This window comes from Hyperolius riggenbachi, chromosome 9 (genome assembly GCF_040937935.1).
Source record: "Hyperolius riggenbachi isolate aHypRig1 chromosome 9, aHypRig1.pri, whole genome shotgun sequence".
NCBI classification, from domain to species: Eukaryota; Metazoa; Chordata; class Amphibia; order Anura; family Hyperoliidae; genus Hyperolius; species Hyperolius riggenbachi.
The window spans coordinates 136,504,241-136,519,885 of NC_090654.1; the positions used below are offsets into that span (position 1 = coordinate 136,504,241).

The window sequence follows — 15,645 nt, forward strand, 5'->3', positions numbered from 1 at the left end:
CATGCGTGAGCGCAGATCTTACTCACGCATACCCAGTCACGATGCGCTCGGCCACAACTGCTAGCGCGGCTGGAAGAAGCTTATTTGACCGGCTCTAGTCCAATAAATTTAGAGAGACTCTTCGCTGGAACCGTGTGGTATTACAAGATAAGGGTAGACTCTGGACCAGTGTTTTCCAACCATGTCCTCAAGGCCCACAAACAATGCATGTTATTATTATTATTATTTAGTATTTATATAGCACTGACATCTTCCACAGCGATGTACAAAATATAGTGTCTTGTCATTTAATTGTCCCTCAGAGGCGCTCACAATCTAATCCCTACCATAGATATATATTTATGTATGTATTGTAAAGTGTATGTATCGAAGTCTAGGGCCAATTTTAGGGCGAAGCCAATTAACTTATCTGTATGTTTTTGGGATGTGGGAGGAAATCTGTGTGCCAGGAGAAACCCACACAGACACAGGGAGAACATACAAACTCCTTGCAGATAGTGCCCTGGCTGGGACTCAAACCAGGGACCCAGCACTGCAAGGCAAGGGGACCCAGCACTGAAAGGCAAGAGTGCTAACCACTATGTCACCGTCCTCCCCATATTTTGTGCAAGTCCACATAGGTAGCTAATCACCTCTGCTGAGACTCTAATTATCTGTGAGAAACATGTACTGTTGGTGGGCATTGAGGACAGGGTTGTGGATCCCTGCTCTGGACTATACAGAGGCTTCCCACTGCTGAGGAAAGTAGAAAATTTTTATTTTTTAAAATGCACCAGGGGTACTTTCACGGTCTCTGGCGATATCCGCTAAATGTGAACTGGTGGTGTAACTGAGAAACTCTAGAGCATCAGGTTTGTCAGTGTACTGACAACCAAAAGTTTTTAAGTTGGTCTAGCGTAACATTTCAGCTTACTTAGTTGGAATCTGTTGCCCATGCATGTTTTCATGAAAACCTGCTGTTGGAAAAGCACTCATACATACAAACACATACCAGTTTGTTACCGCTTTAAATTGTAATTTGCATTGACGCTGTAATTTGATTTCTACTACAAATTTTTATTCTTGAAACAGAATGTTTTTGCAAGTTTTACATCAACATTGGCTTTGTGTCCTTTGTAACATGTAGCATTCTTTTATACACTAACATGGAAGATGCTGGCAGTGTGCGAATCATTAATATCTTTATTTCTCAGCATTGGATTTCTCTCAGCCCTAAAAGCATGCGCATAGAAAAGCTACTGTATGTAGTAGCAGCAGTCTCCATCCTCCAAAGGATAAATGATTAACTATCCTTTGTAGTCATCCTTAGTGATCCATATCCCTCCCCCTTCCAATAACTTCCCACAGCATGGAAGCTGCTGAGCTAGGAGAACCCACAAGAAAGGGTTAAGTGTTAGATTCCTCAGGGATGCATTTCCAATAGGAGACTGCTGTCTCCTCCTCATGATAGATTAGTGTCATAGTTTTAAGTGTCTTGTCTGGAGGGCTTGTTTGTTATTTAATGAAGTGACTACTTTTCTTGTTTTCCTCTTTGTTTCTATTCAGAGCCTGGCCAAATGGGAAAGTGAGAACAAAATGGTTTGTGAGCAGAGACTTTTGAAAGGGGAGGGACCCAAAACTTCCTGGTCCAGAGAACTAACCAACGATGGTGAACTTATCCTGGTAAGAAAAGCTGCATGTACTTTCTAATTATGTCACTCCAAATACAAATGTGTAGAATAAAAGTAAACTTGAGATGCTCCCTGTAGCCCATAAGCTGCCTCGTTGGTCATCTCCATCTTGCTGCCATCAGCCCTGGTAGTCCACGGCTGCTTGCCTCCTTGACTCCCATTGCTAGCAGCATTCTGTGCATGCGCTGTTAGTTAAGTCTTGTTACTGCACTTAACTAGAGGAGCGTGATCCAGGAAGCTGCACCAGTGCAGTATAATCATAATTAATTGTATTTAGAAAGCAGAAACATATTATGCAATGCTGGACAATAAATAGGGGTGTGCAATGTTAACATGGAATATCAGACAGAGAGGTAGCACATGGTTGTACAACGTAGCACAAGTTTATACTTACAAACACGGTATAAGATACATGCAATTCAAGTCTCAGTTTGTCCATGGGAAGGGGGTGGGATCACAAGATCAAGAGGACACACTGGGGAAGGGGAGGGTGACCCTGCTAAAGGCTTACAATCTAAAGAGGGGGAGGGACACTCTAGGTAGCGCTGCACTAGTCCCGACTGAGCTGAGTCGCGGACATTATCAGGACTGAAAGTGGCATAATGGAGGGGACTGGACAGACATTGATGGATTACAGGGGGTTGGAAGAAGCCTCAGGTAAGTATAAATCTTCTTCCCCAGTGACAGGTACACTTTCAGATAGCAAGAAGGCACATTCAGCTCAAGAGGATCCACGAAACATACACACTTGCATTGACACAGACTGCCTGTTCATTCTTATAGAAAGAAGAGCCCGGAGATGTCTTATCTCATGGGAACTTCTGGTATTACTTCCTCCACTGCATATAATTAACTTTAGCATGCTTGAAAAGTATCCTGCCAAAATATTCGAGCCTGCATTCAGACTTATTTTAGGAACATGGTGAAAGTAGTTACACAGGATACCTCGTTTTTTTGGAGAGCCACCAAGATTCTCTGTAGTGGACTAAGGAAAAGACATTACACCTGACACGTCCAAATGCAAGAACATAACGCATAATGTCACAGAAATCATGGCTGATTTCATTTCATCAGTTAAATTCAATCCATTATTAATTGGTGTAAAAAGAAGGTACAGAGCTATATTGATAGAAGTATTATACCAAAAGCAATAAATGGCGGTTAAACGTTTCAAGTACAGTGATACTGTAGGAGTCAGTAGGGTGGTGGCAAGGAGAGCAGCTATTCTATGCAGCACTTCAGCAAAAGCTCTTGTCAGTCATTAATATTAATTTTTTACTTGTGGCTCTTTTATGATACTTGGTTGTCTTTTATATCAGTCTTAAGGCCCGTAGCCACCACATGATTTTCCCGACAATTTTTCCGACTACCAGCGTTTTTTTTTAGCAACGAGCGGTCGTTTCCGTGATCTTGCAATGTGGGTTCAGGCGTGCGATCAGGACGTTTAGCAATGCATGCTAATAATTACCGTCACAGCGGATTGGATCTTCAGGATCCCCGACAACTGCGCCAAGTACCGTGATCGCTTAACTTCCTGTTCGCGTCCGTTGTGTGCTGTCATGTAACGCTGCGAGGAGGAAGAGGAATCCCCAAACGCTCATTGTCAAGGGGAGTTCACTGGACTTATCGGGTGGTGAATACTCAGCTTTAGGCCACATATACATATTGGACCCAGGTCCCACTTGCTGGGGCTTGTTATTCCTAGCAGGCGTGTATGAATAGGTGGTGTCAGAGTTAAATATGTTTGAGTACAGCTCCACTGGGACCTTTTAATTGATTTTAGCTGTTTAAGGCCACCATAACTGTCTATTGATTACAGTATATATTTGTATACTAATTACTTGAATAAAGATGTACATTACAGTGGTGCACACCCTTCATTTACTAGTGATCCCTTTCTATGTTTGTGTAATTTAAATTTCAAATAAAATAAAATAGTAACTCGCGCTAAAATTGAATCTTTTATTGTTCAAAGGAATTCTTAATCAAAGATTCCCAACATACTTTAATCACATAAAAACACACTGCTTCACCATACACTCCCAACACTCATATCCTTCACAAAAGGGCCCTTCAGAAAAAAACGAAAAAACAAAAATCAGACCGAATAATGCATAAAGCTTGAAATGGCTGTAGTGTTCCTAGATTTCATCAAAACCAATAAAATCATTAAAATCACCCCAAAAAACATGTGCAAAGAAAGGCAGAGTTTGTACTGTTTCCAGCATTAGGTCATATGGGCTAATCAACATTCCAGTTATTCTCAGGCTCCCACAATTGATTATACGGGTATCACTCACGTTTCCACAGTCTAATCCTTGCCTGGCACCACTCTTTGCCAGGCTTCTAGTCCGCTTACCGGTAATCTGTTGTACATAGACGGACCCCTCCTCAGTATTCATGTACTCGTTACCTCCGCTGTAGGCTTCTATTCGCAGCATACGTCACTTCCGGTTGTAAAGTCCAGAGTTCCGCTCGCCGCACATCCGTTCAGCTGATCTGATACACTTCGGTGACGTCACCTAAGACCTTAGGAACTTTGTATTTCTGGTCGCCGCTTAGCGGCTAACCAAGTTCAAGATCTTTGTAGCAGAGTGTTGCAAATTTCAAAGTAAACCTCAACGCGTTTCAGCCAATATCGTTGGCCCTCATCAGGAGGATTTAATCATACTGAGCTGCCGGCCATCCTTCCAGTGTATATAACTTGTAATCCACCATTCTGTTCCGCCCATATGCAAATTCCTTAAATGTCAACCTTTCTTAAAGTCGTAGTGCCTAAATTACACTACTCCCTTCATATATCCTGCATATTTCTGCATCAGTAGTGAATTGTCTCTTCCTAATTGTACATTCCTTTATCAAATAAAATATGGCCATAAAATATGAAAATAAAAATAGTATGCAAAAATATATGAAAATTACAAAAAATACAGAAATACAATGTGTGTTTACAATAACATTCACACTCATATCGTATCATACTTCATTTAAAAAAGGCAAAAAATTCCATTTCGCTATTTAAGCCCTTTGGTGCCATTGTATCCAATTGATAGATCCACTTGGACTCATTACGGGACATCTTGTCTATAAAGTTCCCTCCTCTTTTATTATGTTATATTATTTCTAACCCAAAAAAGATGGTACACCTTAAAATCCCACCATGGTTCTCTTTATAATGTTTGGACAGGGGATGACCTTCACTTTTATTTTCAATATTGTTGAAGTGTTCCCCTATCCTCCTTTGCAAACTCCTTTTTGTCCTTCCCACATACCTCTTATTGCAGGGACACTGAATACAATAGATCACCCCACAGGTAGTACATGTAATCTGATCCTTTATTTTATATACTGTAGACTCCGGTGCTTCAATCTCAACGATTTTCCCAGGATTCTTCGTTCTCCTACAATTTAAGCACAATCCACATCTGGTAAACCCCCCTCTACCCTGTTTACTACCCCCCATATGCTCGTCATCATTGTTCTTCTCAGTAGCAGCTGTAGCTATAAATAGTCCAACATTGGGGGCCTTCTTAAAAATTAATTTTGGTTCTACCGGTAATGATTCTCCCAAAACTTTATCCTCCTTCAGAACTTCCCAGTGCTTACGAATAATACCTGCTATTTTATTTGATTGTGCACTATATTGGAGAACCACACTAAAATCATTCCCCTCCCACTCTTCCTTATTCCTTTTAGTTAGTAGACCCTCACGTCCTGTTTGTCTGACTGCCACCTGCAATTTCTCCACGATCCCCTTAGGGTAACCCTTTTCCAGGAAGCACTTCACCAGTTTATCCGCCTCCATGTCATATTCTTCAACTTTAGTGCAGTTACGGCGTACCCTGGTGAACTGCCCCTTGGGGATATTGTTTAACCATCTAGGGAGGTGGCAGCTTGTATATAAGATGTAGCTGTTAACGTATCTACCAACTTCTGGAATGTCTTTGTACTGAGGGAATCTATACCCATATACAGTTCCAAATCCAAAAAAATGTACATTTTCCCTACTGATCTCCACTGTGAATTTGATACCCCAATCATTATCACTCACTTTTTCAATATATCTTTCCAAGGAGTGGGAATCACCCCTCCACATCAGTAGTATATCATCAATAAAACGACGCCATAGGGCCAGGTTCGCACCCGGGCCTCTCGCACCATACACATACTGTTCCTCCCAATAAGACATGAACAGATTTGCGTAGGCCGGGGCGAACCTGGTCCCCATGGCAGTCCCCCCAACCTGTAGGTACCATTTCCCATCATACTCAAAGTAATTATGCTCCAGGATGAATCTTATGGACCTAAGAATGAAACTCCTCTGTAACTGGCCTATTGATTCATCCTTCTCCAAATAAAATTGCACTGCTTCTAGTCCTCTTTCATGGTCAATTATGGTATATAGGGAGGCTACATCCATGGTACATAAGATCCAATTCTCTTCCCACTGCAAATCCCCCAATACATTCAGGACATGTTTTGTATCTTCTATATAAGCCTTAGTGTTTTTTACATACTTTTGCAAAAAAAGTGTCCACGTATTTGGAGAGATTTGCAGTCAAGGACCCCACTTCCGACACAATCGGTCTTCCCGGTGGGTTATTGATATCCTTGTGGACTTTCGGCAAATGATAAAACAGTGACCTTTTTGGAAATTTTATATCCAAAAAATCGTATTCCTTCTGGGTCAGGATGCCCTGCTCCAATCCCTCTTCCAGTAAAATGCTTAATTCCTTCATAAAGCGGAACGTTGGGTCTGAACTCAAGACGTGGTAAGTCTCTGAGTCCCCCAATAGCCTTTCCGCCTCGTGATGGTATACACTTGAAGGGATCCCCTTTGTAACGCGCAGCTGACATTCTAGTAGCTACTAAGCGCTAGTTGAGTTATAGACTTTCAATTGTTTTTGTTTCAACTAATTTCCTTAACAACATGGCAGCTGGTGGTAACCTATGGGAATTTACGAATCATCGGATTAGAGAGTTTTTTGGGGAAAAGGAAATAACTAGAAGTATGAATAAGGGTGATATGGTATCCCATTTAAGGGATTTGGAGAAATTACTTGTGAAGGAAACAAAGAACATTTGGGAGGGGAGAGGGAAGCACTTAAACAACTCCGTAACGACCCAGAAATTACGATCCGCCCGGCAGAGAAGGGCAGGGGTGTTGTGGTGCAAGATTCAAGTGTATACCATCACGAGGCGGAAAGGCTATTGGGGGACTCAGAGACTTACCACGTCTTGTTTGGGTGTCCCGAATTTCCTCTGCTAAATTTGTTGATTGGGCCTTCCTCGCGTCTATAATAAATTGTACCGTTTCCATTAAGAACACATGAAACATGTATTCCCATTTGGCCAATGTTTCATCATCTGCCAAATCATCCGACAATATTTTTGTGACCTCCAATCCAACCGGGGCTATTTCCCATTATTACTATTTTATTATTATTATTATTATTATTTAGTATTTATATAGCGCCAACATATTACGCAGTGCTGTACAGTGTATATATATATATATATCTTGTCACTAACTGTCCCTCAAAGGAGCTCACAATCTAATCCCTACCATTGCCATATGTCTATATTATGTAGTGTAAGTACTGTAGTCTAGGGCCAATTTTTTAAGGGGAGCCAATTAACTTATCTGTAGGTTTTTGGAATGTGGGAGGAAACCGGAGTGCCCGGAGGAAACCCACGCAGACACGGAGAGAACATACAAACTCTTTGCAGATAGTGCCCTGGCTGGGATTCGAACCAGGGACCCAGCGCTGCAAGGCGAGAGGGCTAACCACTACGCCACCGTGCTGCCCATTGCAAATATTTTTCCAAGGATGCCACCTCCCAAATGTTCTTTGTTTCCTTCACAAGTAATTTCTCCAAATGCCAAATTAATCCATGCCATGCACTGATGAGGATCAAACAATCCGAAACAGTCTGTATGCATGTTGGATTATTATGGCTCTGTACATATTAACAAGCTGACACATCATTGCATTCCAGCGGTTCTGGAGGTGTGTTTAGCTTCTAAGGGTACAATGGTTAATTTGCATATATTCAGCAGTGGTGCCTGGGAGACATCTCGAGCTCACTCCAACCTGAATTATCGCAAATTCTTTCTGTTTTAGGAAAGCAAACTTTTGTTTTTCCAAATGCCTTAAATGGGATACCAGATCACCCTTATTCATACTTCTAGTTATTTCCTTTTCCCCAAAAAACTCCCTAATACGGTCTGTCCGATGAGTCCTAAATTCCCATAGGTTACCACCAGCTGCCATGTTGTAAGGGAAATTAGTTGAAACAAAAACAATTGAAATTCTATAACTCAACTGGCGCCTAGTAGCTACTAGAATGTCAGCTGCGCGTTACAAAGGGGATCCCTTCAAGTGTATACCATCACGAGGCGGAAAGGCTATTAGGGGACTCAGAGACTTACCACGTCTTGAGTTCAGACCCAACGTTCCGCTTTATGAAGGAGTTAAGCATTTTACTGGAAGAGATATTGGAGCAGGGCATCCTGACCCAGAAGGAATATGATTTTTTGGATATAACATTTCCAAAAAGGCCACTGTTTTATCATTTGCCGAAAGTCCACAAGGATATCAATAACCCACCGGGAAGACCGATTGTGTCGGGAGTGGGGTTCTTGACTGCAAATCTCTCCAATCTATGTCAAAAACACTAAGGCTTATATAGAAGATACAAAACGTGTCCTGAATGTTTTGGGGGATTTGCAGTGGGAAGAGAATTGGATCTTATGTACCATGGATGTAGCCTCCCTATATACCATAATTGACCATGAAAGAGGGCTGGAAGCAGTGCAATTTTATTTGGAGAAGGATGAATCAATGGGCCAGTTACAGAGGAGTTTCATTCTTAGGTCCATAAGATTCATCCTGGAGCATAATTACTTTGAGTATGATGGGAAATGGTACCTACAGGTTGGGGGGACTGCCATGGGGATGAAGTTCACCCCGGGCTACGCAAATCTGTTCATGTCTTATTGGGAGGAACAGTATGTGTATTGTGCGAACCTGGCCCTATGGCATCGTTTTATTGATGATATACTACTAATATGGAGGGGTGATTCCCACTCCTTAGAAAGATATATTGAAAAAGTGAGTGATAATGATTGGGGTATCAAATTCACAGTGGAGATCAGTAGGGAAAATGTACATTTTTTGGATTTGGAACTGTATATGGGTATAGATTCCCTCAGTACAAAGACATTCCAGAAGTTGGTAGATACGTTAACAGCTACATCTTATATACAAGCTGCCACCTTCCTAGATGGTTAAACAATATCCCCAAGGGGCAGTTCACCAGGGTACGCCGTAACTGCACTAAAGTTGAAGAATATGCCGTGGAGGCGGATAAACTGGTGAAGTGCTTCCTGGAAAAGGGGTACCCTAAGGGGATGGTGGAGAAATCGAAGGTGGGAGTCAGACAAACAGGACATTAGGGTCTACTAACTAAAAGGAATAAGGAAGAGTGGGAGGGGAATGATTTTAGTGTGGTGCTCCAATATAGTGCACAATCAAATAAAATAGCAGGTATTATTCGTAAGCACTGGGAAGTTCTGAAGGAGGATAAAGTTTTGGGAGAATCATTGCCGGTAGAACCAAAATTAATTTTTAAGATGGCCCCCAATGTTGGACTATCTATAGCTACAGCTGCTACTGAGAAGAACAATGATGAGCGTATGGGGGGTAGTAAACAGGGTAGAGGGGGGTTTACCAGATGTGGATTGTGCTTAAATTGTAGGAGAACGAAGAATCCTGGGTAAATCGTTGAGATTGAAGCACCGGACTCTACAGTATATAAAATAAAGGATCAGATTACATGTACTACCTGTGGGGTGATCTATTGTATTCAGTGTCCCTGCAATAAGAGGTATGTGGGAAGGACAAAAAGGAGTTTGCAAAGGAGGATAGGGGAACACTTCAACAATATTGAAAATAAAAGTGAAGGTCATCCCCTGTCCAAACATTATAAAGAGAACCATGGTGGGATTTTAAGGGGTACCATCTTTTTTGGGTTAGAAATAATACACCATAATAAAAGAGGAGGGAACTTTATAGACAGATATCCCGTAATGAGTCCAAGTGGATCTATCAATTGGATACAATGGCACCAAAGGGCTTAAATAGCGAAATGGAATTTTTTGCCTTTTTTAAATGAAGTATGATACGATATGAGTGTGAATGTTATTGTAAACACACATTGTATTTCTGTATTTTTTGTAATTTTCATATATTTTTGCATACTCTTTATTTTCATATTTTATGGCCATATTTTATTTGATAAAGGAATGTACAATTAGGAAGAGACAATTCACTACTGATGCAGAAATATGCAGGATATATGAAGGAAGTAGTGTAATTTAGGCACTACGACTTTAAGAAAGGTTGACAATTAAGGAATTGAAGGATGGCCGGCAGCTCAGTATGATTAAATCCTCCTGATAAGGGCCAACGATATTGGCTAAAACCAGCAGGAGGAGACGTCCCCTGATCGTTTTTAAACTTACATGCGCTTTTTACACTTATGTTTGTGAGTACAATACTTGTTTTTTATAAATAAAACCGTGGGTTTTACACTATCAGAAGCCTTTCAGTTTTAGATGTGTGCTTGATATCGTGTTATAAGAAGGTGGAATATACCTGCAAGGATTGGGGTTGAGCCTGCACACCCAGTGAGTGAGGACAGCTGTCTGTGAGTGTGGGCAGCAGCAGCAAAGGGTGAGCAGGAGAATAATAGATGTGTTGCTATATGAAGTAGTTGGATTACAAACATACTTGCACTATGATATTTCTCTATTGGTTTGTTTGAGATTGGATATGACCTGATCGTTGGGAGGAGGTCGGTTAAACCTCAGAAAGTGCAGTTGCTGTCTGTAGGGCTGGGCAGCCTTACAAAAAGGTGAGCGTGCCAATTGTTGGCTGATGGTCACTCACACAGGGGTGAACCCGCAATAAAAGTCGCACAATCGGGCCCCATAGGGTGAAGGTCCCTGCGTTCTGATATTTACAGGATTGCACTATGATTGTTTTTTTCTTTTTGGTTTTCTCTCCATATATGTGAACTTTCATCACGGATACATATCCTGGAGTGTCCGGACAGTGGATGCTGAACAGCAAAGGAATTTGTTACAAGGACTGTTGGAACAGGTTTTGGACACTGGGAGGGGGTAGCGCACTCCGTTTGTGTAATTGATATTGGCTAAAACGCATTGAGGTTTACTTTGAAATTTGCAACACTCTGCTACAAAGATCTTGAACTTGGTTAGCCGCTAAGCGACGACCAGAAATACAAAGTTCCTAAGGTCTTAGGTGACGTCACCGAAGTGTATCAGATCAGCTGAACGGATGTGCGGCGAGCGGAACTCTGGACTTTACAACCGGAAGTGACGTGTGCCGCGAATAGAAGCCGACAGCGGAGGTAACGAGTACATGAATACTGAGGAGGGGTCCGTCTAGGTACAACAGATTACCGGTAAGCGGACTAGAAGCCGGGCAAGGACTGGTGCCAGGCAAGGATTGCACTGCGGAAACGTGAGTGATACCCGTATAATCAATTGTGGGAGCCTGAGAATAACTGGAATATTGATTAGCCCATATGACCTAATGCTGGAAACAGTACGAACTCTGCCTTTCTTTGCACATGTTTTTTGGACCGTTTTTGGGGTGATTTTAATGGTTTTATTGGTTTTGATGAAATCTAGGAACACTACAGCCATTTCAAGCTTTATGCATTATTCGGTCTGATTTTTGTTTTTTTGTTTTTTCTGAAGGGCCCTTCTGTGAAGGATATGAGTGTTGGGAGTGTATGGTGAAGCAGTGTGTTTTTATGTGATTAAAGTATGTTGGGAATCTTTGATAAGGAATTCCTTTGAACAATAAAAGGTTCAATTTTAGCGCGAGTTACTATTTTATTCGGTTGCTACTATTGTTTAAGGGTTGAAGGGATCCCCTTTGTAACGCACAGCTGACATTCTAGTAGCTACTAAGCGCCAGTTGAGTTATAGAATTTCAGTAATTTAAATTTCACCTTGAGTGTAGCACTCATTTGTTAGATCTTTTAGTGGTGTGGGTACCTGCTTGCATATTTCCTATGTGTGCATCCATTTTCTTCATACAGTACAGATACAAGGAAATAGCAATACAGCAATATGGTGAAACATTTGGGGAGAGGGTCCTGTATATGCAAGCTTATAATCTATGTCAATAAAGAGTTAGAACACAAAGGGAGTCAGTAAACTGTAAATAAGCTGGCATTTGTACATTGCATCTTTACGTAACTTTATTTGGCTGATAAAAGAGAAGACCCTTTTTAAGAAGACTGATTGTTATTTATCATCATATGTGTAGCATAATTTAGCCACAAAAATTTCTATTCTTACAATTTTTTATTTTATTTTAATACAGATAATGACAGCCGATGATGTTGTTTGCAAACGGATCTACATCAGAGAATAGATTAATTCTACCAACCACTGAAAAAAACAAACTAAAACATATGACCATGACCAGCCCATAATCTGGATTTTCATGATAACCATTTCTTCTACAGCAAAGATCATCTTGTTTACAGCACATCCATGCTCATCCTAAAGTGGCCAAAGCATTTGGTTGCTGTTTTAGGAAGAATTGTCCACTTTCTTATCTTGCCTTTGAGACTTTCTTCATTTGAGCCTGATGCCAAAATTGGGCAAACCCGGTGGTGATAACTGGACTATGTAGAGGAAGAGGGTAATATCTGAAGATACAAGATTTCTTAGATAAAGTTAAGAAAGAAATTATAAATTAGGATGTGTTAGTAAAGTAATTATCTAGCCTTGAACACCTAGGTTTGTGCCATCAAAAACCAGTTTATTTTTTTCCTTACTTCTAAAACCATGTTTGTTTTGTCTATGTATAAAAATGCTGGAAAATGCCTCTTTACTGAAGACACCAGTGTGAATTAAAATGGCTAGATATAACATAGTCAAGATAAGGGAGATAAGATCCACTTATTTTAAGATATTCTTGAGCAGCTGCTGGGTTTTTAGGCTGTACGTTTTCCAAATATTTGGCAACATTAGGTACAAATTACATTAAACAAAGCACTCTTCATATTCTAAGCACTCTAATAACTTAGAGTGTTATATATTTTCTACTAGAAAAACCATTCCAAGTGTTAAGCTCTTGGAAGCAGTTTGTTGGCCATGTTGAATGTACAGCCATCTTGTTTAGTGAGCGTTTTTAAGATAAGCAGTTAAACTACACGCGTCACATGGAAGACATGACTAAGCTGGGATAAAAGTTATGAAAGCAGCATAATAATTGTGGACAAGAATTGTAGTTGCAATACTTTTAACACTGTTAAAGCTGAAATTAAGTTGTTTTTTTCGAACACTTACTTCAAAGCATAAATCTTAAAGAGGAACTCCAGTGAAAATAATGTAATAAAAAAAGTGCTTCATTTTTACCATAATTATGTATAAATGATTTAGTCAGTGTTTGCCCATTGTAAAATCTTTCCTCTCCCAGATTCACATTCTGACATTTATTACATGGTGACATTGTTACTGTGGGCATGTTATGTATCTGTTTCTAGCTGTTCTGGCTGTTAGACAGTTGTAAACAGCCATTTCCTGTGTGTGAACATTGTTACAGTTGCCAGCAGTACCGCGGTATTCAGAGCCTCTAGTGGGAGTGGTTTCAGCACAAAATCAGTCACACAGCGCCCCCTGATGGTCTGTTTGTGAAAATCATTCTATTTCTCATGTAAAAGGGGGTATCAGCTACTGATTGGGATAAAGTTCAATTCTTGGTTGGAGTTTCTCTTTAAAGACTGCCCCTGGTCATTCTTCTTTTTTTTTAAGTGTTTTTTTTCTTGGAAATGTTCTAGATCTAGAAGACCCACGGGCACATAATAAAAATGATTGTAATCTTGACTTGTTCAGGAGCTCTTGACCTAATTTTCCATGTGAATACTGTAGACAGTGTTACAGTGAAGATTAATGTCTCACAGAAAGTTCTCAATGTTAACTCTTTATTAGACAAAATTTCAATTTAGGCATTTTTCACTGCCATTGAAATAAAACAAAAACAGGCCTCATTTATGAAAGAGTCTAAAAATAAACACCTCTATACTCAATTTAATGCAAAGAGCAAAGCATTATATGCGAGATCCCAGAGCAGCCAATAAGGATTCAATTTACTGACACTAGGTCAGGACAAGATGGCTGCAGATTGGCTGCTATGAGCACTGCACCATGCACTTAAGCTAGCCATACATAGTTCTATATTTTTTTGGCAGATTCAATCACCATGATTGATAGAATCTACCAGAGACCTAACTCCCCACCCCTAATTTGCTTATTGGTAAATTAATTTCCTCTTTTATGTTTAACATGTCTGAAAGTGTGTTGATTTCTGTGACCAGGGACATTCTGCTTTCTTTCATTCTCTAAGGTGATCTGATTGTTTTTGCCATGGTCACTTAACGCGCATACTTTGATAAATGAGGGCCTCAATTTACTTTTTTTGTTATTAGACTGGCTTCAGATATTTTATACATTTTGTATGTAACCGTATAGCTAGAGATTGTAGTCCTGCTAGCTTCATATGCTTCCTTTCTTGAGGTAGGAATTTCTCATGTTCCTGTCATTTTTCTAGTGTATGTGTTGTTCTGTATTTATTTGCCAATAATTTTTTTTTAAATAAAGAAAAAAAACTTGAAAATATTCCTTATGGTTTCATTTGTTTGTTATTCAAACTTCCCCTGGCTGAGTGAGCATAGTGTTGGGCGAACATCTAGATGTTCGGGTTCGGGCCGAACAGGCCGAACATGGCCGCGATGTTCGGGTGTTCGACCCGAACTCCGAACATAATGGAAGTCAATGGGGACCCGAACTTTTGTGCTTTGTAAAGCCTCCTTACATGCTACATACCCCAAATTTACAGGGTATGTGCACCTTGGGAGTGGGTACAAGAGGAAAAAAATTGTTAGCAAAAAGAGCTTATAGTTTTTGAGAAAATCGATTTTAAAGTTTCAAAGGGAAAACTGTCTTTTAAATGCGGGAAATGTCTGTTTTCTTTGCACAGGTAACATGCTTTTTGTTGGCATGCAGTCATAAATGTAATACATATAAGAGGTTCCAGGAAAAGGCTAACCCAGCAGCAGCACACGTGATGGAACAAGAGGAGGGTGGCGCAGGAGGAGAAGGCCACGCTTTGAGACACAACAACCCAGGCCTTGCATGAGGACAAGAAGCGTGCGGATAGCAATTTGCATTTTGTCGCCATGCAGTCATAAATGTAATACAGATGAGAGGTTCAATAAACAGGGACCGGAAACGCTAAACCATCACAGATGTTCATTGTTCATGTTACTTGGTTGGGGTCCGGGAGTGTTGCGTAGTCGTTTCCAATCCAGGATTGATTCATTTTAATTTGAGTCAGACGGTCTGCATTTTCTGTGGAGAGGCGGATACGCCGCCGATCTGTGACGATGCCTCCGGCAGCACTGAAACAGCGTTCCGACATAACGCTGGCTGCCGGGCAAGCCAGCACCTGTATTGCGTACATTGCCAGTTTGTGCCAGGTGTCTAGCTTCGATACCCAATAGTTGAAGGGTGCAGATGGATTGTTCAACACAGCTACGCCATCTGACATGTAGTCCTTGACCATCTTCTCCAGGCGATCAGTGTTGGAGGTGGATCTGCACGCTTGCTGTTCTGTGTGCTGCTGCATGGGTGTCAGAAAATTTTCCCACTCCAAGGACACTGCCGATACCATTCCCTTTTGGGCACTAGCTGCGGCTTGTGTTGTTTGCTGCCCTCCTGGTCGTCCTGGGTTTGCGGAAGTCAGTCTGTCGGCGTACAACTGGCTAGAGGAGGGGGAGGATGTCAATCTCCTCTCTAAAGTCTCCACAAGGGCCTGCTGGTATTCTTCCATTTTGACCTGTCTGGCTCTTTCTTCAAGCAGTTTTG

The 15,645-nt window shown here is 40.9% G+C and overlaps 1 protein-coding gene across 1 annotated transcript in view; it reads left to right on the plus strand.

The window, feature by feature from the left end:
- The window catches only part of CRABP2 (cellular retinoic acid binding protein 2), a 77,192-nt gene extending 62,795 nt beyond the window's left edge, over window positions 1–14,397 (plus strand). The window contains exons 3-4 of the mRNA XM_068253561.1: window positions 1,546–1,662; window positions 12,095–14,397. Coding sequence (XP_068109662.1) covers window positions 1,546–1,662; window positions 12,095–12,145 — 168 coding nt within the window. The 3' untranslated portion in view covers window positions 12,146–14,397. The remainder of the gene's footprint in view (window positions 1–1,545; window positions 1,663–12,094) is intronic.
- The last annotated feature ends 1,248 nt before the right edge of the window (window positions 14,398–15,645 follow it).